The sequence below is a fragment of the Lagenorhynchus albirostris genome, chromosome 5, assembly GCF_949774975.1.
Source record: "Lagenorhynchus albirostris chromosome 5, mLagAlb1.1, whole genome shotgun sequence".
NCBI classification, from domain to species: domain Eukaryota; kingdom Metazoa; phylum Chordata; class Mammalia; order Artiodactyla; family Delphinidae; genus Lagenorhynchus; species Lagenorhynchus albirostris.
Genome location: NC_083099.1, coordinates 127454519 through 127479510, shown reverse-complemented (window position 1 = coordinate 127479510; position 24992 = coordinate 127454519). Strand labels below are relative to the sequence as shown.

The 24992-nt window shown below is 37.3% G+C and overlaps 1 protein-coding gene across 2 annotated transcripts in view; it reads left to right on the top strand.

Annotated features, from left to right (window-relative positions):
• The window catches only part of CYYR1 (cysteine and tyrosine rich 1), a 123532-nt gene that overhangs the window by 66988 nt on the left and 31552 nt on the right, over window positions 1–24992 (top strand). For both annotated transcript variants that reach the window (XM_060150796.1, XM_060150795.1), the window contains exon 3: window positions 23465–23622. In XM_060150796.1, the coding sequence (XP_060006779.1) occupies window positions 23465–23622 (158 nt within the window). The remainder of the gene's footprint in view (window positions 1–23464; window positions 23623–24992) is intronic.

The window sequence follows — 24992 nt, the reverse complement described above, 5'->3', positions numbered from 1 at the left end:
GACACCAAAGTGAACAGAAATAAGATGAGACAGTGACTTTGTGAAAAGGAAGAATTCATAGAAAATATAGATGTATTTGAGAGATACATATCAGAACATTCTCGTGTCTTGGAGAGAGGAGTTAAAATGAAAAAATATAAGCCATAATTCATTTCTTAAATTAGAACATGGGATTTTTTAGTTATTGATTCAGGACTTGTTTAATAACATTTGAATTTTTGTCAATAAAATGTAAAGCTCATTAACATACTCTTAAAATATAATTTTGGTTCAATTTTGATAGTATATCTCACATTACTGATATAAGTGGTTAAGGAAAGCAGGACTCAAATACCTGAAAGTCAAGAACAGACTCTAAGTTTTCTCACTAATATCCTAAATAAATGAGGTCCCCGAATATTCTCTCCATTATAATAGTATCTCCCAGTGCTTTTTTTTTTTTTTTTTTTGCGGTATGCGGGCCTCTCACCGCTGCGGCCTCTCCCATTGCGGAGCACAGGCTCCGGACGCGCAGGCCCAACGGCCATGGCTCACGGGCCCAGCCGCTCCGCAGCATGTGGGATCCTTCCGGACCGGGGCACGAACCCGCATCCCCTGCATTGGCAGGCAGACTCTCAACCACTGCGCCACCAGGGAAGCCCTCCCAGTGCTTTTAATGGTGATGAAATTACCCTACTGAAATTAGAATTAATGTCATAGAGACTGTTTTTGTGAACTCCAGTGTAGCTCTAAAATTGAACCTTGTGAAAAAAAGAAAAAGTAAGGTTAAGTCTGTTATGAGTTCCACCTACTTTTATCTTCCTTGTCCCACCTGCCTCCAGAATCAAGTATAAAACAGACACTTTTGACTACAGCAAATACACTCAGACCATATCTCTATGGAAGAATAAACATTTGGGCAAAAATAAACAAGCACATGGGAATCAGGAATAAGAAGAAAAAATCATCATCAAAAATATTCATCTATAGGAACAGAGCACCAGCTGTTTCACATATGGTATTAAAGATAAGAAGAACTTAAATAAAATGCCTTAGCTTTAACATTAGCAACAGCTGACTGGTGTATTGCAACATAAACAATACGAAATAGAAAATATATTTGGAGTTAAATATGTTATAAATAGATTTATGACACCTGTTTTATGTGTACAAGGAATCAGAGCCTTCTAAAAAGAAAAGAAAGACACTGTAATATCTTGTCCTTGTAGATACAAAGACCAAGAGAAATTGAAAGGGCCAAAATAATGTAACTATTCCCTATATGCTGGAAGGTTTACAGCCTGAAATAATTAGTATACAGGAAGGAAACAGTGACTTTAACTTTCTCTAAAAATATTTAAATTCATAAATAACTTGTTCTTTTCTTATTGCTTTACAAATGTAACTTACTCTTCTTATCAAACTTGCTATGCATTTTCATCTGCTCCCTGAATATCCTTCAAAGCAAGCAACATTCAGATCCCCATTTCATCTCTATTTGCAAGACCGAAAAAAAAAAGCAGTTATCACATTTATACATAGAGAATGAATTCTGCCCCATGCTGCATTTTGAAATGGGGAGGAAAGTATCCTTGATCTCTTTGCTTTGGCTTTATTTCTGAACATTTCTGTCTTTAGTCCTTTGCCTTCCTATATAGACTATTCTAAATTTCCGAGACATGCTGCTTGATTTCATTACATCCCGGGTGCATAAATCAATGCTTTATTTTAAAAATTTAGCAGGATTTTTTAGAATGTAAAGAATATTTCACTATCAATGGGTTTATGGTCTTGGAATGTCAAGTTTTGTTATTGCTTTTATTTTTCTACTCAGATATTATGCATATTCCTTTCTACCCTAAGGCCTTGAGGTACTAGGGCAAGCAAGCCAAGCTCCTTTGCTGGATGTTTTTTCCATATTCATTAAAATATACTTATCCGTTGACACTTAATAATCAGCTCTCTCTCAGGATGTGCTCTTCATCCTCAGTACATTTTCCTGACCATCATTAATTCTTACAACACTTCAGAGAGGTAGCTAAGTGGGCATGACTGGTCAGATTTTCATTCTGTCTAACTGGGAATCCTTCCATCAAGGTGACAAAATGAAAGTGGGACCCATTATCTCCACTGTACAGATGAAGGAAACGAGCACAAAAGATTAAGTGGTGAAGCAAGGGGAAAGAGAGAGAGGCTGTGTGAACAGAGTGGAAATGCCTTTTCAATCCCAGCTCCCAATCCTAGCTCGTTTGTGTTTGATCTTGTTACAAACCTCTCTCTCGACTGGGGAAAACAGATGGAACCAGATGGGATGCTTTAGAAACTTCTGTACAAACCTTTCTCCAAGAATTAATAAGAAGTGATACAATTAAAGGAAAACAAATAATCACACCATGATTTGTGATTCTCAACTGAGCACTAGGGAATTGGTTAGCATCTATTCAGAACGGGCTTTTGCCACCTTACTGATATGGTTCTGCGGGAAAAATTGATTACTAGGATTTCTTAGAAGAAATATCCATCGTTGTTTTTGAATGTCTAAACAGTACATTGAACAAGCAGAGTCCCACTGCCATTTTACAGGAAGCTTTCCCCTCTGATGGCTGAAACTTTGGCACATCTGTGGTTTTCCCGCTCACAGGTAGTCCTTAAATCTTCTAAGTCTCAAAACACTCTCATTTGGAAAGGTTCAATGTCTAATTTGAGATGTCCGTAAGCATTTCAGACTTCATGCCAGACTTCTCCCCATCTTCGAGCTGAGAACAGTCATTGGTGGGTCACCTGTCTTCAGGGAGAGGGGCATGGCCACCTCTGGCCTTCCATCATCCACTCCACACACAGACTCAGCAGTCTCCCCTGTTGCAGCCCTGCTGCCCCCTGGGGGTTCTCTTAGGATCTAGAACAGCTCCCAGCTGACTCTATCCCACATAGCCCACATCTAGTCCATAGATAGATAGTCACATTCCTTGCCTGTTCTGGACTGAATGTTTGTCCCCTACCTCCAATTCATATGTTAAGCTCTAGTCCCCAGTGTAATGGTATTTGGAGGTGGGGCCTTTGGGAGATAATTAGGGTTAGATGAGGTCATGAGCCTGGAGACCCATGGTAGGATTAGTGCCCTTCGAAGAAGAGGAAGAGACACTAGAGCTTTCTCTCTCTGCCATGTGAGGACACAGTGAGAAGGCAGTCATCTGTAAGACAGGAAAGGGCTCCTTGATCTTGGACTTCTCAGCTTCCAGAATTGTGGGAAAATAAATGTCTGTTTAAGTCACCCAATCTATGGTACTTCTTACAGCAGCCCGAGCTGACTAAGACACTGCCCTGTGTTTGGCTGGGGTATAAATTCCCCAGACCCAGCCCTTTTACCCCTTTTCCCTTCACTGCCATAGACCCCTCCTCTAACCAGAAAATACTGCATTCTGTTCATTTTTCCTCCCTTTCCAATTTTCCTTCAAATTGCTCAAGACCATAATTCTTCTCCTTCAGCCAGTCTGGTCCATTCACTGGTATTTTGGCATTCCATGTGCATTCAGACCAAGCAGCTTTTCACTAATACAACTTCCTGCCTGTCTGCCCAACTTCATTTCCGGTTTCACTCATGAATGCCCTTAGATCCTGCTCTACTGGACTTTTGCAGTGTCCCAAATGCGCTGTGTTCTCTCCCTCCTCCAGTGTCTTTCTCTTGCTTTAATGCATTTGTTTCCTATGGCAGCTGTTACAGATTACCAACAACTGTAGCTTAAAACAATAGAAATTTGTTCTCATAGTTCTGGGGGCAGAAGTCTCAAATCAAGGTGTCAGCAGGGCTGTGTTTCCTCTAGAGGCTTTAGGGAAAGGTTTTTTTCTCACCTTGTCCAGTGTCTAGTGTTTGTTGACATTCCTTGGCTTGTGTTCAGACTTCTGCCTCCGTGGTCACATTGCATTCTCCTCTTCTGCCTGTCAAATCTCCCCAGTGTGTCCTTCATAAGATGTTTGTCATTGGAGTTAGAGTCCACCCAGATAATCCAGGATGATCCCTCGATCTCAAAATCCTTAATTTAATTACATCTGCAAAGGCCCTTTCCAAATAAGGTAATGTTCACAGGGTCTGGGAATTAGGACATGGACATATCTTTTGGAGGACCATCATTCAACCCACTATGCTTGGCAGTGCCTTTTCTCACCTCCCAACTGATGTCTGGCCTTCCAGACACCACTTCCAACTGTCTCCACTCTTGTCTCAGGCAATCCCTTTGTCATTGTCCCTGACATCCTCCTGCAACACAACTGTCCTCTTGCCACTGATGCCCCTGCTTTATGGTCTCCCTTTTACCATGGTTTTCAGGGCCCTTCATGACCTCATTGCTGTTTAGCTCCCCAAGCCTATCTTCAGCCATTAGTCAAACACCTTCCTACTATCAAAGCTGTAGACAGTACTTGCTCTACGGATCTTCTCTCTCTTAAAATGTGCCCTACTCTCTCCCGATTTCCCACAGGTTGTTGCCTCTTCATGAATCCTTTGTTTTCTTTCTTGACTAATTCACCTTTCAAATCTCATTTTAATTACAACTTCCTTAATATTCCTAAATATCTTATTATCTAACTGTCTGTCTTCCATGGTAGAGGTCAAAGCAGATGTTTTCTGGATCACTGTTGTGCCCACAGCTCCTAGACAAACAGATGAATAGGTACTTAATCCATAGCTGATGAATATATGAAGAGATACGTTCCTCACTCTATTTTCAATAAATTATCAAATGTAAAAGATGGGAATCTTGTCAAACTGATGCCAAATTTAGCTGCTTGGAGTTTAAAACCAAATGAAAATATATGATATAAATGAAATGGGAACTCAACTTGAGATCCAGTTTAGATATTTTAATTAGGCGGAGGGCATAAAATCAATATTTACACGTGGGTCTCCTGAAAGACCCATGTTTTTCTTGTCTTTCAGTGTAGAAAAGAATGCTTCTTAGGCATTTTGAAACATGTTTAGGAGCCTTGATCTTAAATTTATGAATTCCCCCAAAAGCAATTAGTTTCACATTATCATGTTGTCAGAGGGAGTATGTACGATGCTTTCTGAGGTTGGTCTTATGGACGTAAGTCACACTTCACTGAGTCCATGGCATTTAAATAACTTGAACTTAAAATAGTAAAAGATCAAATTATATTTCTTAGCCCCATGTGATACTAGAATTTCCCTAATGGAATAGTAAAGGAAGCAAAGTAGTAGCAGAAGGGAAAAATAAAGGTTAAGATTTATAGAATAGAGTCCAAAGTTTCTGTGACAATTTTTCTTTGTACACATGCTTCTGATAGCCCTCTTGCTAGCTGATTTGCTTTTAAAAAATGACCTTATCTTTCTTACAGAATCAAATCCAAATTCTTGTTAAAGGGTCTATTTTATATTCTATGAATTGAGTAATACAAGATTGATTAAACAATCTTTGAAATCATGAACTAGTGAATTGATTGGCATAATTCCAAACAGTTTACATAAAATAAGTTATTGGTGTTGTTCCCTGGAATTTTTATGATTTAGATTTCCTGATGAGGGTCCATTGGTTAGGAAAGGCTCATTTGCAAATTAACGCTGAGCAAATGTGAGAATATTTTAAGGACCAGTCAAAATTATTAAGACTGTTGGCTTTGATTTCAAGTAAAGAAGAAAAAAACAAAAAGCCTTGATGCCAGTAAACTGAGTACTTTTAGTAACCTTCCTACATCATCAAAACCAAGTAATTAATATGCTAGTGTCCAACAAATGCCTTTCATTACTAGTAGATATTTTCAAGTTTGTCATTCCACTGGACCTTAGCGGTCCAAAAACAGGAGAAATTTGAGGAATAGTTATAGATGACTAAAGGAAATTAAGGTACACATTGCCATTAAGATTCACTCACATCTGAAAGGAAATTAATCTTTCTTGCTGAATGTGGGGTAGGTCAGCAATAGAAAAGGGCATTGGATAAATAAGAGGTCTGAACCAACTGGCAATTTCTAGTTTGCTGAACTAAATTTTCTCCCCATTTGGGAAGCACTGATCTGCCTATTTTCACAGAATCAAACATATATCAATTGTTCAGTTTCTTTATTTCTATAACATTTTGTTAATATTTTACTAGTTTTGTATATTACCAATCAGAAATATTTTTCTATGCTGAATATTCATGTGTATACCCATGATTTCTTCCTTATTTTAAGTGCATTTAGTAGATTGAGAATATGATATGGAATGAGGACTGAAAAGAAAATAACAGTAATATTCATAATGATATTTATTCTGTGTAAGTGCTGTAGATGGAAATATTTAAATGTTTAAATCACTATCTCTTTTTTGTTGAGAAATTGCTGCTAAAATCACTTCTTTTGCCAATTTCATGTATCTGAGTCCACTTGGTGTTTCTTGCCCCTGAGCTCTATCCTTCGCCTCCTGAACAAATTTCAACGGAGACAGAAAGCTTTTAGGCAGCTTTAGGTCTCTTTGTTACTCCAACTCATTGATTCGTAATTCTGGCTCTATATTAGCACAACTAGGGTAACTTAAAAAATATAATATCTGGACCTCATCCCCAGAGATTCTAATTTCATTGATTTGGTTTACAGGTGTCAATATTGTTGTGTGACTTAATTTCAATCCAACATGAAGCCAGAGTTGGGGACCAGCCTTCACTCTGAGGCTCTCAACATATGACAGCCAACATGGGATTGGCTCTCATATTCTTTACCAAATTAGGTGCCTTGTGGGGCCCATTCAGCTCTGTTACTCGAGGAGCCTGAGACCCACACCTGATTCCTTACAAATTTCATCTGTTTTAGGAGGCAGTATTTCCAGGGCCCACCACGGGACTTAGATTTTGTTGCCTGAGTTGAAACCACTTATGATGTCTCATCCTGATAACAAAATTCTTGCGCTCAAAACTGAAGCTCAGAGACGTCTGGTCACAGAGGTCATCAGTGGTGGAAACAAGATTTATACATTGGTATGCTGAATCCACATCCTGTGCTCTGAGTCACAACACCAATGCCTTAGTCAGGATAGCTAGGCTATGCTGCAGAAACAGATAAACCCTGAAATCTCAGTGGCTCAACCCAACGCCATATTATTTTTTGATCACATCAGCAGCTCACCTGTGTGGTTCTACCTGACGCCATGGCTCAGGGACTCTGCCTCCTTCCATATTGTGGACTCACCATCCCAGAATCCTTTGCTTCCAGGCACCCAGGCTGGGGTAGTGAAAGGAGGTGAGGAAGGAACACCACCTCTTCACCGATCTTGACAGGAAGTGATGCATCTCTTCCTTCAGTATTCTGTTGGGGAGAATTAGTCACACAGCCCCTCCCTTCCAAGATGCATGGACAGCTGGGAAATGTAGAGGAGCAGGTAGCTCTTACTGTCTCCACAGCAACGCTGCTGCCAGCACTCACCTGCCTTAGATGGACCTGTGGAACTAAAGATTATGACCCCCTTAATTCTCTGTTTCTGTGTTTCTTCTTGTTGGATCCACCTCTCTGCCCACTCTGCAGTAATTTGGTCAGAAGAATCTTAACTTTATGGTGATGACCCACACTGTAATTTGCTCTTCTGTCCATCCACACAGGTAATATAAGTTACTTAAATAACTACTGTTTACCTCATCCCACCAGACTACACAGCTTATGTTGGCTAGTTATCTTCTCCCCAGTAAGAGAACTGTCATTTTGGGGGCCACTCCTCCTAAATTTTAACTGTACTATTAGATGCAACAGAATGAAGTCTGCCTAAAGAGACAATACTGATATAATACCACTCTAGTGGTTCAAACCAGGCATAATTCCCTCCCTGTATGTTGCATGGCTATAAGAGTGGGTAGCTCCCTGGCCCATTGGAATTTCAAAGAATACAGTGAAACATTCAAGCACATTATAATAGCTGCTCCTAAAATTGCAAGAATCCATCTGATTTTTTAATCTTTTATTCTCTCTATTTAAAAAAAATCAAGTAAAATATCTTCCAAACCAACTGTTGTGTCATGGTATAGCTATTTTTGCCAAGATCTTTGAGATAAAACTATGACTTTCCAAAGTAGAAATAATTAATCAAGAGTTGGCTTGATAATATGCATGAGTGCATGCATTTATAATTACTCACTTAAAATACTGAATACTACCTTGATGATTTTTATACCTCCACAGACTTGAGATTGTTGCTTATATTGACAATAAATGAGATAAGAATTATTGAGAAGAGGTATTCTCTTTCTATCTCAGAATTGGAGGTGATGTTGCGGAAGAGACTTGCATGAATAAATATAGCTTAAATTACAGTTAGCCAATATTCATTTTCTTGGACTGTAATTAATTATCACACTGAATTTTAACTTGCTTCTAATCTTTCTTCAGTGTTCATTAGGTTGAGATTTCCACCTCTGTTTTGCTTTCCTTTCTTTAACTGCAGCAGCTGTATTATTAAAGTGGAATTTCTGCTAATTAGTTGTGGTACTGGGGAGCTGGAGGGGACATCGGGCATCAGCTGATCCAATTAAGATTCTAACTGCACAAAGACTTGGATCGGAAGATCAGACTGCATGAAGCAATCTAAGAATAACTCAAAGACTATTATTTTTAATTTATGTTTTACAGAGGTTTAAGGACATGCATTTCAGAGAAGGGCAATTAAGAGTTCATTGATTATACAAATAAAACAAACCTCCTATCTATGCATGCTCACTATGCTAAAAGTTTATGTGATGCAATATTAAAGATTACATATGCTTTTTATAAACATACTCATCTTTGGAAAACACACTTGGTTGAAATCAGACCAGTAGACAACAAGGGTAAGCAAAGTTTATCTCCTGCCCTCTGACACCTTCTGGGCCTGACACTTGCCTTCTTTCCTATGAAAGGTCAGAGCTTTCCCTCTGCAGAGGTCCCTTCTTTGAGAGAGATAAGAGATCTGGTGAACTAAATCTACTGAAGTGTCCCACAGTTACAGGGAATTATTCAGTAATGGAAAAGATGCCTCCAGACTTAGTGACTTTTAAGGGCTGGGAGTGTCCAAGAGCTTTGCCTGCCTGCAGATAGCACAGAGTTATAATAATCTTTTAGGAGTTTGAATTTGATGATATGAAGGCACCGCTAACTTTACCTTCCATGGTATATGTTCTGAGTTTTTGAACTCCCTCCTCCCCACCTTCTTCCCTGCCCCACTTTCATTGTCAGGTTCAGTCTTTCACCACGGTTTGCCTGGATAATTACAATGGTCTTTCAATAGGACCACTTGGGTACGGCCTGGTACCCATTAAATCCACTCTTCACATTACTCTTAGATTGATCCATGCTTGCAGGTTTTCACTTATTTTTCCATTAACTCCAGTAAAAAGGTCAAGTTCTTTACAGTGTTATTGAAGAACCTCCTAATTGCCACCCCTAAACCCCTGCTTTTACTCCAGCCTCATCTGCATCTTTTCTATTTCAGCAACTCTCAATTTTTCATGGTCCCTTAAACATGTCACAGTATCTTACATTCCTATGGCATTTATACCTTGTTCCTTTGATCTTAAATGTGTTTCTGCTCCAATCTCCTCAATCTCCATTGATTAATTCCTCATCTTCCTTTAAGATTCAGAAGGAGTTACCTCCTTTAGGAATCCACCCATCCTCAAGCACTCCCCAAACATGCACATACACCTGCACCTTCTTTCAGTGATATACATTCTCACACACACCCATCTCTACTCACACACACACTCGCACATTTTCTATCCTCTGCTGTCATAGAACCTACTCCATGCTTCCCCTGTTTGCAATCAATGCTGTGCATTATAATTATTTACATACGTGCGAGTATGTCTTCCCCAGGCTCTATCTTCCTTGAAACACTAACATATATCTAGGAAATACTCAAATATGTTTAGTGTTATATAATTTAAGATTCTTTGAAATAAGGTCTTTCAAAACATGGCCACTAGAAATCCTTATAGTCCCAAACCTCTGTATTTGTCTAAAGTTACTTTTCTGACTTTCTGGTAACACATATATATTTAGGTGAAGGATGAACAGAACTGAGATTTGTCTCTATCTGTCCTTCATTCTCTTTTTTTTAATTGGAGTATAATTGCTTTACAATGGTGTGTTAGTTTCTGTTGTATAACAAAATGAATCAGCTATACGTATACATATATCCCCATATCTCCTCCCTCTTGCGTCTCCCTCCCACCCTCCCTATCTCACCCCTCTAGGTGGTCACAAAGCACTGAGCTGATCTCTCTGTGCTATGTGGCTGCTTCCCACTAGCTATCTATTTTACATTTGGTAGTGTATACCAAATGTGTAGAAGTCCATTCTACTCTCTCACTTCGTCCCAGCTTACCCTTCCCCCTCCCCGTGTCCTCAAGTACATTCTCTGCATCTGCATCTTTATTCCTGTCCTGCCCCTAGGTTCCTCAGACCTTTTTTTTTTTTCTTAGATTCCATATATATGCATTCGCATACGGTATTTGTTTTTCTCTTTCTGACTTACTCACTCTGTATGACAGACTCTAGGTCCATCCACCTCACTACAAATAACTCAATTTCATTTCTTTTTATGGCTGAGTAATATTCCATTGTATATATGTGCCACATCTTCTTTACCCATTGATCTGTCAATGGACACTTAGGTTGCTTCCATGTCCTGGCTATTGTAAATAGAGCTGCAATGAACATTGTGGTACGTAACTCTTTTTGAATTATGTTTTTCTTCATTCTTTATAATCCTAGCTTACAGCCGTAAACTCAGACTTGGGCTTGGAATCCTAATGTCAACTATACAAAGTTATCTTGTGTGTGAATGACTGTGTCATTTTTTGCCAAATTCTTGCCTCTGCTCCTGAATTGACCAACTCTATTTCCCCCACGTGTTTCTGCATTGGTTACATAGAGCAGGTCTGGGGACAGGCATTTGACCCAAGCTGGGCTAATTGTGGTATTCTTGGCCTTGGCCAAGTGGACTGTTCTATAGGAGGGTCCCCAACTCCACCTGAGCTATTCACATTCCTTCTCTGGGATTGAATCTACTGTAATGAGACATGATTGAAATCAGTTTTCCTCTCATGGATAATTATAAGGCATAAAACTCAGAAACTGTTTGTAGCTATTTGATTGATGAAGAAAGCAAGAATAACTCAAGCCAAAAAGTACCCTTTGAGAACTGGTTGGTTTGCAATTATCTCCACTGATCAAATTTTCTGAACAAATGCCCAATTCCTATGTTAGATTCGTAAAATGAGTTCAGTGAAGATCAAATGCATATAATAATAGTAGTATTAATAGTAGCAATTAAATGTTTTTTCCAGATATATATGATCATATATGAACATATTTAAGTTTAATTTAGGAAAACAAGAATCTGAGTGAAGATTCCCTGAACTATCTTACTTGACATACTCTGTATACTGGGTGGATTCCAAATGTCATGATCTGATTAGCTGTGATGAGGATGTATTGCTTGTTAATGACTTTAAGAACAATTAAAGTGAGTGTGAGGCTAGATTCTCTGAGACAGCCAAAGTGTAACAGCTCTGATCAACCACATTAGGCTGGTGCAGGTGAGGTTGTGAACAAGACTTTCAGAGAGGTGAGATCAGGCAGCCTCCCTTGGGTCTGAGCAGCCCCAGCCTGAGGGAGTTGTGTGCAGATAGTAAACGTCAGAACTGAGCAAATCATTGGCAGAACTAGAATGGAGACCTACCCGCAGATGGTGATCAGTTGCAGGTTTGTCTTGGCAGAGGATGGGGACTTTCTAGGGTCCAGGAAGGGACCACAGTTGTCTGAGTGGGCTGGCTACCTTGTAATGTATAGACTAGCAGTTGACGGAGCCACATGTGAAAATACTGTATTTGGTGGCCCATGGTCTCACTGCCAGGGGTCAATTACATCATCAAGGTCTGTTACCTGTTTCAGCAGTTAATCTGGAAAGGTTTACAACCTCCACCCCAGTCCTATGGGAACCTTATTAAATTTTCAAATGTCTAGGCCTAAAAGGTAGTTGCTGTTCTGCTAGATCAATAATTATATAAGCCTCCATATTTATTTGAAACTCTCCATGCTGGTGTCAATGGAAAGGAAATCGGATTATCCTGAGGGTTCTGATTTTCATAATCAGATTCAGTCTCTTAAATCTTACATGCTCTCAAGAATTAAATCTCAACAAATGGATTTTTAATAGAAATCTTTAGAGTTAGTGTTAAAAAAAAAACGGGTTCGTGATTTTTTTCTACTTAAAACATGATAAAAAGGTACAGGAAGAAAAAGAAGAAAGTCCTGTCTAAAGTAAACATCATAAGCAAGTTAAGGTAATTAGCTCAGTGTGAAGTTTCAGCAAAGGTCACTTCAAAGGGTGAACTGTGCCAAAGCATTATAAACGTAAGTCTAGAAGTAATTGGGAAATTTTTAGGTTTAGAAGGAAGAAGGCAAGGAAACCTGTGTGGCTTTGCCTTCTGCCTGTATCTACTTAAATCTAGTTTATGATTTCCTGTCTCATTTATTCTTCATTTCAAGACATTTTTAGGGACTGTATATGGTACAGCAAGGGGCAGTCATCCACATGGAAGATATTCCGCACTCCTGCCTTTCATTTACTACCCAATTCAGTCAGTCATCAGGTCTCAAGGTTTCAGTTTCCCAAACATTCCAGGAATCCTTTCTCTCCTCTTCTTCTCTGCTTCCTAAGGAGACTTTGTTCATCTTTATATGTCTAGTGCTCACTAGAGTATCTGGCACAGCAGACAGACTCTATAAATGTTTGGTGAGTGGATGAAAGAATATGAGCAGGGCAGTCCACTGCCATATAAACAGCTCTGGGGTGAAAATTAGAATCACTGAGCTCTATTCTTTACCACGAAACTAACTAGAAGATCGTTATTTTAGCCTCCCATGGATTTGATTTTTTCACCCACAAAACAAGTGGGTTGAATTCTATTCCACAAAAGCATCCTCTGGGTCAAAAAATTATTATATGCAAGTAAGAAGTATTAAGAAATCACTACTATTCTCTTGAGTTTATTACATTTATTAAAAAAAATGTTCTCTTTTGCTGAGTATGATCAAATTTTTAAATTATTTTATTGACTTAGTCTTCTATGCCTGGAGATAGTGGCCTTTCAAATCTCTCTTTTTGTTTAGTATCTCGTACATGCCTCTAAAATCCTTGAAGACAGATACCATGTATCATTCAACTTTGCATCCCAGCACCCAGAATAGTGCCTAGCACATGGTAGATAACCGATATATATTTCATCAATAAAGTGATGACTGTTAATTATCTAGCAATAGCTGTTTAAAATTACAGGCATAATGACTGTGGAATAAATCAAACATCTCAAGGCCATGACTGGAAAATTCAACCAGTGTTAAGTGTGGGTCAATACTACTTTTCCAAATATTGTTGTTAAATAAACAATGAAATGAATCACATTTGTGAATATTGTGCAAAACATTTCTGGAAACTTCTGTAACCATGAATGACTGAATTTAAATTTTGACTTACACTATGTTATGCTGTGCTATCTCACGGCTATACTGACAGCTAATCAGATCATGACATTTGGAATGCACACAGTATACAGAATATGTCAAGTAATATACTTCAGGGAATCTTCACTCAGATTCCTGTTTTTCTAAATTACAGTTAAATATGTTCATATATGATCATATATATATGGAAAAACATTTAATTGATATTATTAATATTTAAATTATTTTATTATATGCATTTGATCTTCATTGAACTCACTTTACGAATCTAACATAGGAATCTAACATAACTTGTTCAGAAAATTTGATCAGTGAAGATAAGGGTAAACCAACCAATTCTCAAAGGGTACTCTTTGGCTTTAGTTATTCTTGCTTTCTTCATCAATCAAATTATTTACTATCGCACTCCAGTGATAAAGCGCTATTGTGCAGGTCACCCTAGCGTTCACAGCATATTCAAGACCATTTTTTATTCTCATTTTGTATACCTCTTTGACATCTAGGAAACGTAGGGATTTTTTGAAGGCCTTTCACTGAATCATACAAGTTTAACTCTACCTAAGATGGAAGATAAGTGATCCCAATTTAATAGAAGTTGAATGCAGTCTCATGCTTTCTTGGTTCTGGTATGCTTTTTTTTTTTTTTTTTTTTTGCGGTAAGCGGGCCTCTCACTGCTGTGGCCTCTCCCTTTGCGGAGCACAGGCTCCGGACGAGCAGGCTCAGCGGCCATGGCTCACGGGCCCAGCCGCTCCGTGGCACGTGGGATCCTCCCGGACTGGGGCATGAACCCGTGTCCCCTGCATCGGCAGGCGGACTCCCTACCACTATGCCACCAGGGAAGCCCCCTGGTATGCTTTTTTGGAACCTTTACCCGGGGATCTCAGAGTACCTGTGTGCTCCTTAGAATTATTTCCACGTGAAATATTTCTTTTTGTTTACCCAGTGTGCTTATTGTAGCAAAGAAGTTGTATTAGGTAAGATTAGGTCAAGCAGTGTAGCTCTCTCTCACACGCACACTTAAACTAAAATAATAGAGGTTTTAATAAATTTTTTAAAAAACAGTGTGTTTCTGTCTCATGTAAAGGAAACCTAGAGATAGGCAACTTGGGAGTGATATAGCATCTCCATGTAGCTGTTAGGGATGCATACTCCATCAAATTCATACGTCCTGCATCTTTAGGTTGACTATCCTCATGGTCCAACATGGACACGAGAGCTCAGCCACCACACCCACATTTCAGAAAGCAGGATGGAGGGTAAGATAAGGAGGAAGGGACAAAAAACCCATCACAGCCATCTTTCAAGGAGGTTTCTTGAGCAATAACACAAAACATTTTATTTACAACTTATTTTCTAGAAATTTAGTGCTAGGTTTAAGGGTATCTAGAAAAAATAGTATTTATTTCAAGTAGTCATGTACCCAGTTAACCATCAAGAGTTCTTTTATCAAGGAAAATGTAGAGAATAGATACTGAGGTAGACAATTGTCTACCACAGGGACTGAGTCAGTAAATGAAGTAAATTTAAACATTTAGAGAAAAATTAGTTTCTAATTTTATTATTCTGAGGACTACAGAAAAGTTACCTATAAAGCCCCAAGAAGGAAGATATGTTGAATGATGTTATTAGAGAGAAGGACTAAAATGAAAAAAAGAAGGCAAAATAAACATCTTTAACGTATCTGAATTTTACAGGATTTTTTTGCAAGTAATATAGACTTATTGGGAAAATTACATGGATTGGTGTTTCTATTCTTCATAAGCATTTAACATATCGAATTGTAACAATATTTAGCAATAATTTAACCACTTGAAGTTATAGTCATCGTATTTGATATATATATAAATGTATATGTATATAAATAGGTAGAGATAGATACAGATTCAAAGATAGATACAGATATAGATATATTTAGTTCTGGGGACCTACTATTATTCATTAAAGTGACGGAACTAAATACTCTCCATATTGAAAACCATACTCCATTGAGCTTGTTTTTCTATTCTTACTCTTCTGTATTGATTTATTAAAACAACAATGAGGAAAATGCATCATTTTTAAATTAAGCCAGTAAGAGTTTTGCTAAAGTTATAGACTTCATAAATTGTGAACAGGTGTAGAATAAAATATGGGTTTTGAAGATTTTGAGCATGAAAATATTGTATTACATATTTTAATGCACTGGCTGAAAGAACAATTATTGAGCTAATGAAAGAGTCTGAAGAAGATTTTGCCAAGTTTTATTTTTCTCATGTGTGCTTTTTCCTTTCAGCCCTACAGTTGAAATGATATTTTTTCATTGCTTTAATTAATCACTTATGGATTATTATAAATATATAGAATTATTTAATATTTCCTCTTTAATAGAAAGATAAAATGCTTTTGCTGTATTTATGACTTATTTTTCATTCTAATAGTAAATGAACTCATTTAAAGTTTATTCTTTTGAAATTGTAGGCAGTTATTCCAGAAAATTCTCTTCTAAAAGTTTTCTCACTTAATGTACTTCTTAAAAACTCTTATGTTCATTTGAAAAGTTTCTCCTAATGGAAATATTCTATAATTCTTCCTGCATCTTATGTAGGCATCAAATATCTCTGTGGCCCTTTTTTCCTATTTAATAGAGATATGTTATTAAATTATTGCATGGAATATTCATAAGTCCTTTGTATAAAATGCATTTATAAATTGGTCATGTCAGAGAAAGAACAGAAATAATCTAATGGCATTCTTTGCATATTTACTCTTTACCTTAAACATCAATTAATAGTAAAACCATGTCAAGGTATCTGTATTTTTAAGTTGCTGTATAGCAGTACCAAGGTTAAAATGTTTTGTAAATATTATTGTAAAAATTGCAACATTATCAGAATCGTTTTTACTTATGAAAAGCTATTTATGGAATGAAAAATATTGTCTCTGAGCCTTGTTATAAACCCGGTTTCATTGTATATTAAAGCCACTGCAAGTACATTTAATATCTTGATTATAAAGTCTCATTTTGGTACACATTTCAATCCATAATTTTGTTCCAAATTTTTTTATTATCTGCAAATGGTCAAAAACCATCCATGGAGCTAAACCATACACACTGATACTTAGATGTGTCCACAAAGACTTTTGGAGAACAGAGAAGAAAGCCTGTGGGGTGTCTTTCCTCTTGACACCAACCAATTCTCATATCAGCTGGGTGTCCTACAGTTCAATTTAATTCTGATGCACACTACCTGGAGTGAGTGTCAGACTCCACAGGTGTAATGGTTCGGTCCCATAAGCCTGCCCTTATTTAGGATGGCAGTCACAAGTACTGAGTCCCCAGGTTATACACACGTCCATGCAACTTGACTACAAAGTCAGGGATCCCCCCAACCCCTTCCTTCAGGTTTGACTAATTGTTAGAACAACTCACAGGACTCAGAAAAATGCTTTACTTACTATTACCAATTGATTATAAAGGATACAACTCAGGAACAGTCAAGTAGAAGCGATACATAGGGCAATATATGTGGGGAGGGGCATGGAGCTTTCAGACCTGCTATGCCCTCTCCATGCTCTACTCTATGCTCCCTCTCTATGCTCCACTCTCCGGGCACCATGATGTGTCCATCAATCTGGAAGTTCTCTGAACCCCATCATGTAGGGGTTTTTACGGTGCTATCCTTGTGTAGGCATGATTGATTAAATCACTGACCATTGATGATTAACTCACTGACCATTGGTGATTAACTCAGCCTCCAGCCCTGCCCCCATCTCTGGAGGTCAGAAGTGGGAAAAGTTCCAACCCTCTAATTATGCTTTGGTCTTTCTGGAGACCAGTGCCCCTGTTAAAGTTATCTAGGGCCCCCCAACCACCAGTCATCTCATTAGCATACAAAAGACACTTTAATCACTTCAGAGATTCTAAGGGTTTTAAAAGCTTTGTGCCAGGATCTTGGGGCAAAGACTAAATATTTATTTTCACTATACCACAAAACATGAGTAATTTTTGTATTGAAATAGCATCAGAAATGTACTAGAGTAAACAACATTAGTAGTGGTAATCAAAAAGAATATTCAGACCTTGCAACTCTTGTGAGTTTCTGATTAATGGAATAAAAAGAGCCCAAGTACTATTAAATATTAGATTTTTCAGTACAAATTGTCTGGCCTGTGCTACCACTTGCTTTGTTACAATATCATTACTGACATCATGTTTTAGAAAACGTCATCTAGGGAAAGGCAGCATTAATTTTTTCACAAGTGAAATAAATCAGAGTTCAGTACTTTTTCTACAAAGAGCAAGATGGTAAATATTTTAGGCTTTGTGACCATGTGGTCTCTGTCACAACTACTCATCTTTGACATTATAGCACCAAAGCAGTCAAACAACAGGTAAACAAATGTGTTTGGCTTTGTTCCGATTAAACCTTATTTACTGAAACAACTTGTGGGCCCCATTTGGCCCATGGCCATAGACTGCCTACTCTTGGACTAAAAATTGATCGAAAAAAGTCATTCACTATAATAAATAATTATAATGGATAGTTTAAAAGAATAATTTGTTTATATAACCTTGGATTTTTTGCCTGGTGATTCTTGTATGTAACCAAAAAACTAAATGCTTTTGTTTAGAACTGAGCTCACACAAAATTATTAAAGGCACGAAAAGATAATTACTTGTGAAATTATAGAATTCATAAAAGGTGTTGCAGTAGCCTCCTGAAAACAGAAATTTCTCTTTGCATATACATTTACATGAATTATGCTTTATAGTCCAAAATATCAGAAGTTAAAAAAGAAAGAATTAACAACACCAAAAATAAGTTATATTTCGTTCTTCTCCCAACAGAAATGCCCTTTCAGGTTTCATTTGAATACACATGCCTTTAGGAAATACTTTCATTACAGAGGAAGAATTTTGTGCGTGATAGTTCCTAACAGTTTAATAATTGTGGGTAAGGTTAGCTTAATTTGTGTATTTATTAAAGATTTTTGAGCACTTTTAATATGTATAGGAAAAGGTTCAAAATCATAGGAGATATATATATATATGTAGATCAATGGCAATGTTTTTCCCTAAAAACCCAACTATATTTTTAAGGATATTCATCACATTTTTTATCTCTTCTATAAAAATGTTTTTATATTATGCTTTAAAAAATCTCTTTACAATTTTAAACAATACCATTTATTGCAATATTTTATTTTTTCAGAGTAGATGTACATTTCCCTATTCCTCCCTCTGTGTACAAGTTTAAAACCCTAAATATTATCTATAAAACAAACAAGAAAATTCTGAAAGGTGAAGAGAAGAAGGCAGAGCAGCTAGGAACTTCGTGGGCTGAAGAACAACATGACATGACAGTGAGCTCCCTGGGTTTTCTTTTTGCCTTATTTCCCCCAGGTTTGTAGCTAAAGAAGCTGGCAACCTATAAGCACCAATAGGAGCAGACAATAAAAACCCCAACAAAGGCCTGATCTCTGTAGCCAAAGTCCCCAGAAAGAGACAGCCTAGCAAAACAGAAAACTTTGAGACAGTAACAATTTAACTAATTTCAATATAACCAAACACCATAAGAAAAAAAAAAATATATAGCCTCATCCCAATGCCTATCAGCACAGGTCAAGTGCAGAGCCTAGACAGAACAGAAAAGCTGCAAAATATATGGAACAAAACTGATAGAACTGAAAGAAGAAACAAACGAATCCAAAATTGTAGTTGGAAACTTCAGCATCCCTCACCAACAATTAGTAAAACTAGATAGAAAATCAACGGGATATAGCAGAACTGAACAATATCATCAACCAACAGAATCTACTCAACATTTATAAAACACCCTATCCAACAACAAGAAAATATACAGAACCCCAAAATACTCCCAGACAGCTTGGCCAACTGATTTTTGACAAAGGTGCAAAAGCAGTGCAATGAAAGAAGGATAGTGTCTTCAATAAATGTGCCGGAGCAGTTGGCTATCAATGGGCAAAATAAATGAAACTCGATCTAAACCTGACACCATATACAAAATTAAGTCAAAGTAGATGATAGATTTAAATGTCAAACATAAAACTATAAACCTTTCAGAAGGAAACATAGGAGAAAACCTTCAGAAACTAGGGGTTGGTGAAGAGTTCTTAGACATGACAACAAAAGCACAATTCATAAAAGAAAAAATTGATAAGTTGGACTTCATTAAAATGAAAAACTTTCACTCTTGCAAAAGACTGTTAAGAGGATGAAAAGACAAGCTACAGGCTGGGAGAAAATATTTACAAACTACTTATATGATAAGGGAGTCATATCTAGAATTTACAAAGAACTCTCAAAAGTTCAACAGTAAAAACACAAATAATTCAATTAGAACATGAGTAAAAGATATGAGACATTTCACTGAAGAAGACATATAAACGGCAAATCAGTTCATGAAAAATGTTCACTAGCTTAAGGTAAATGTAAATTAATATTACAAAGTGAAATCACTATGCACCCATTAAAACAGCTAAAATAAACAATAATGACAATATCAAATGCTGACAAGGATGTATAGAAACTGGATCTCTCCTATACTGCTGGTGGGAATGTAAAATAGTACAGTCACTCTGGAAAATAGTTTGGCAATTTCTTTTAAAATAGAACATATGCTCATATATCCTAGCAATCCTACTCCTGGGCATTTATTCCAGAGAAATGAATACTTATGTCCACATAAAAACCAGTACATGATTGTTCATCGCAGCTTTATAAATGGAAAAACCAAAACTGGAAGTAAACAGAATGTCCTATAAGAAGTAATGGTTAAACAAAGAAAAAAGATTTATCAAAGGTGATAACTTGAAATTAAAAAAACTGAAAGTAATCTGGAAACTTCTTTTTTTATTGTAATTTTCAGGTCTGGTGTTATATCTATACCATGGAATACTACACAGTAATAAAAAGGAATGTATTGCTATACAGAAAAGCCAGTATGGCTTCCAAGGACATAATGCTGAGTGAAAAAAGAGCATTTCAGAAAGTCATGTACTATGTGATTCCATTTGTATAACATTCTTGAAGTGACAAAGTTATAGAAATGGAGAACAGATGAATGGTGTCAGGGGTTATTGATGGTGGTAGAGGTTGGATATGACTGTAAAGGAGGAGCCCAGGGAAATATTTTGGGGTGATGGTATGGCACCTTGCTTGCTGAACTGGTTGCATGGATCTATGTACGTGTTAAAATGACATAGAACTGTACACACACTTTATACCAATGCCAATTTCCTGGTTTTAATGTTGTACTTTAGTTACCTAAGATGTAACCATTGGGGGAAACTGGGTGAAGGATACACAGGACCTCTCTGAATCTATAATTATTTCAAAATAGAAGTTTAGAGAAGAGAAAATATGCAAACCTTGTAATGCATTCTTTCAAAAAAAAATACATTCCCTAAATAAATCTTTTCAAGGATTTTATGATGCCAAATTTCTCAACTTAATAGCTTCTCTCTTTCCAACAGTTGACTAAACCAAATTATTTATATACTGGAAGATGACTACTTATTTTTTAAATTAATAACAGGCTAAATAATGTTATAAATTTTATACTTGCCATGTCTTAAATAACTAATTTACAATTGCTAATGGGTATCAAAGGATCAAGGACATGAAAATCATGATTTAATCAAAAACCTCATTTAACACATTAGTTGCAACCTCATTATTGACCTCAAGGGCAGGCACTTTTGCTGAAGCTGCCAACAGGAGAACAAAATGTGACTGATTTTTTACTTTTCTCTATTTAAAAAGGAATTAATGAATATAAATATGTCCCAAATTGATAACTTCCATAACACATACTTTGGAAACTCTACACCTGAATAATTAGACCATTGATTATTTCTGGAACATAAATTAAGTCCTCCAATTTAGTCTTATTTAGACCTGAAAATTACAATAAAAAAAGAAGTTTCCAGATTACTTTTAGTTCTTTTTAATTTCAAGTTACCACCTTTGATAAATCTTTTTTCTTGAAAAGACATATTTATTGAACTGCTAGACTCTGCCATTCTTTAATTGCTAATAGCAGCCCGTACAAATATGTCTCACGTTCTACTTTCATAATTTACTAACAAAGTTAAAATGCATGTGGGAATATTTTAAAGGAGTCTATTGGAATGCATAATGGTATTCTGTTTTTTTAAGTGAGTAGGGAAAAGTCAGAGAGAGAAGATTTCTTTTGAATTGTATAAATATACGTTCACAGTCCCTTATCTGCAATTCTGAAGTCCTCAAAAACTCTGAAAAGTAAAGGTTTTATACAACTCAATTGGTGGCAGGACTGAACCTGAATGAACCTGGGGCTTTTTTTATAGCTTCTATGTAATACACGAGTGTTAATATTCCTACCTTTACTGCAGAAATGTACATGTGTTATGCTCAGGATGTTGGCCCTGGGAATATCATATAATATACAGTATATGCATGTTCCCTTTTCAAAATCTGAACATTCCTGACTTACAAGACACATCTAGTCCCAAGGCCTTGGGATGAGAGATTATGAACCTGTCCTAGAAAAGTACACGATAGATGTTCATATAGCACTTGAGAACAGGAACTTATTTATGTGGCAAATGAATCTAGGAGCACAGTTATTTCATAACATTAACTTTGGGAGGAGAGTCAGATAAGCACCAAGCTGACCTTTATTTCATTAAGAAGCAAACTGGGGCATTGAGCAACTTGCCCGAGGTTACCCAGCTACAGTTGGAACCATGGCAGTCTGACTTTAGAAGTCATGCTTTTAAACCACAAAGATTTTGTTACTGAAGACTTAACCTGAAAGCCTCCTCTGTCACAGCAGAATGAGACTGAGTCTCTGAGCTGAAAGCAGGAGGATTTTGTGAAAGTCCATACCCTTATGGATAAAACCCCAGGCTCCAGGAAACTGGCAGCCCAGTTCATATTCCCCAAGTATGAAACTGGAGGATCCTTTTAAGGAGTAAAAATGAACAGCTACAAAGAAAAACAAAACTATGCGAACTGGCCTCAGTTGATCCTCTACTGCAGGGTTCACCTGTCCAATGCTAGCTTTGCACACTGAAATCCCAACCAGCTATTACTAAATAGCAGCTTATTACATAGGAATAGATTCAGGGATCACCAGACATTTAAGGAAAATGTCAAACATGAAACAGATTAAAGTAAACAATCAATAAGAAGGAGCCTAGACAGGACAGAGGAAACACAAAAAACAGATAAAGTTTCAAAGAATATGTCATGAGTACTGTTAGAGATTAATAGAAGAAATTACATCCATAAAAGCAGAAAAAGGACACTATAAAACAGGTGTTGCAATAAAGGATAAGATAGAGCACGTGGAAGTTAAAAAAATGATAGCTGAAATTTAAAAGTTCAATAAAAGTTTGGAAGATAAAGTCAATGAAGTTCCCTGGAAAGCAGTTCAAGAAAACAGAGACAGGAAAAATTAGAGAAGTTATCCAGGAGGCTCAGAGGTTTATTTCAGAATAGGCTTTCAGAAAGAGAAACAGAGAAAATGTTGCAAAGGAAATTATTAACTTATGGAATGGTTTCAAGAACTGAAAAACATGAGTCTTTTTTTTTTATATAAATTTATTTATTTATTTTTGGCTGTGTTGGGTCTTCGTTTCTGTGCGAGAGCTTTCTCTATTTGTGGCAAGCGGGGGCCACTCTTCATCATGGTGTGCGGGCCTCTTACTGTCACGGCCTCTCTTGTTGCAGAGCACAGGCTCCGGACGCGTAGGCTCAGTAGTTGTGGCTGACAGGCCCAGGTGCTCTGCAGCATGTGGGATCTTCCCAGACCAGGGATCGAACCCGTATCCCCTGCATTGGCAGGCAGATTCTCAACCACTGCGCCACCAGGGAAGCCCAACATGAGTCTTTTTTAACATTATCCTTAAGAACATATTTAAAGGGGCACTTGTCATGTAGTCATGGAACTATAGTTGAAAGGCTGAGGAATCTTTATGAGCCTTTTCAATAAATGTACTTTCGCTTTTCCTTTTTAGGGGCACAGCAATTGCTGGCATAGTATTTGGAATCGTATTCATCATGGGGGTCATTGCTGGAATTGCCATATGTATCTGCATGTGCATGAAAAACAACCGTGGGACACGGGTGGGTGTCATCAGGACCACCCACATCAATGCCATCTCCTCCTACCCTGGTAAGCAAAACTGCTTACTCTTTCTGAAGGAAGAGTCAGATTTGTTAGTTAGGCTGTCCTCCTGGGGTAGAAGACTCTCACTGGAATAATCTCCAAGTATGTAGGATATTTCTAAATTAATGTAGATTGAAGCTCTAACTTTCAATGGAGATTACTTAGATCCACATAATAAAATCTACCTCCTATTTGAATACATTCATATTTTCAGTGGTTGTCTTACTGACTACAGTTGCCAATCAGCCATAGTGAAGAGGAATAGACAATTCACACCCACTGTGTCTATTTCCTAGTGAGTTCTGACAAATAATTATAGAGAAAGAATAAGTTACATGGCTGAATTAACTGGCATCTGATTCAATAGGTATGTATGTCTTGAGAAAAAGTATTGAAGAAAGTTTTTATGTGTCCCCCTTATGCAAAGAGAACAGTCTTAACATAATAGTAAAATTATCAGCAAAAAGGTAATTTATTAATAATTTGACAAGTATTTCTTGAGAATTTACTAGAAGTTCCACATATAAATATATTGAACACATAAACAAAGTGCTGCATTTTGCCTTGATTTGAATAGCATTTTTAAGTCAACCTGTATATATGTAATTTGATATATAAAAAGGAGTCAAGTTCTAAATTTAACAAATCCTTAGGAAGATAATTTTCTATCCATACTCATGTCCTCTCTCTCAGCCCCTATAGGAAAGGAATAAGGTAGCTTCTACATCCAGTCTGCCCTGAGTATCAATTCCCTAGTAATGTCTCTCCTCTCTTAACTTTTCCCTACCATCTTCAGCTTGAGGGAGCAAATTTCAGATGAGTGTGAGCATGGTCATTTTCCCTGTCCTCTTTTGTCCATTCTCCCTCTTCTCCAATATCTCCATGTTAGACTGCTTCCAGGCTCACTCTTGTGTCTTCTTCCATCCTGTATCAACGCTCACTTCTTTGGTTCTATCATTTGGCCTCATGGTATTAAGTACCCTTTACATGCTAAATGCCTTCCAACGTTATATATCTCCTTTCCAAACCTCTTTCCTGAATTTCAGACCCATTTGATCCCACTGCCAGTTGAACATCTACACTCGGATGTCTAACTGATATATCTCAAATTTCACATGTCTAAAGCTGTACTTCCGAACATCCCCCCAAAGCCTCCTCTACTCACCATTCACCATCTCAGTTGATGGCATCTCCAGCCTCCCAGCAGCTCAGGCCAAAGACCTTGGCGTCATCCTGGACTCCTCTCTTTCCTTGACATCTACATGCAATCTAACAGGAACACTTCTCAGCTCTATCTTCAAAATATAAGAGTATCTGACTACTTCCCACTGTTCCTTCTCTGGTGGGAGCCACCATCAGCTCTCCTACTCATTCCT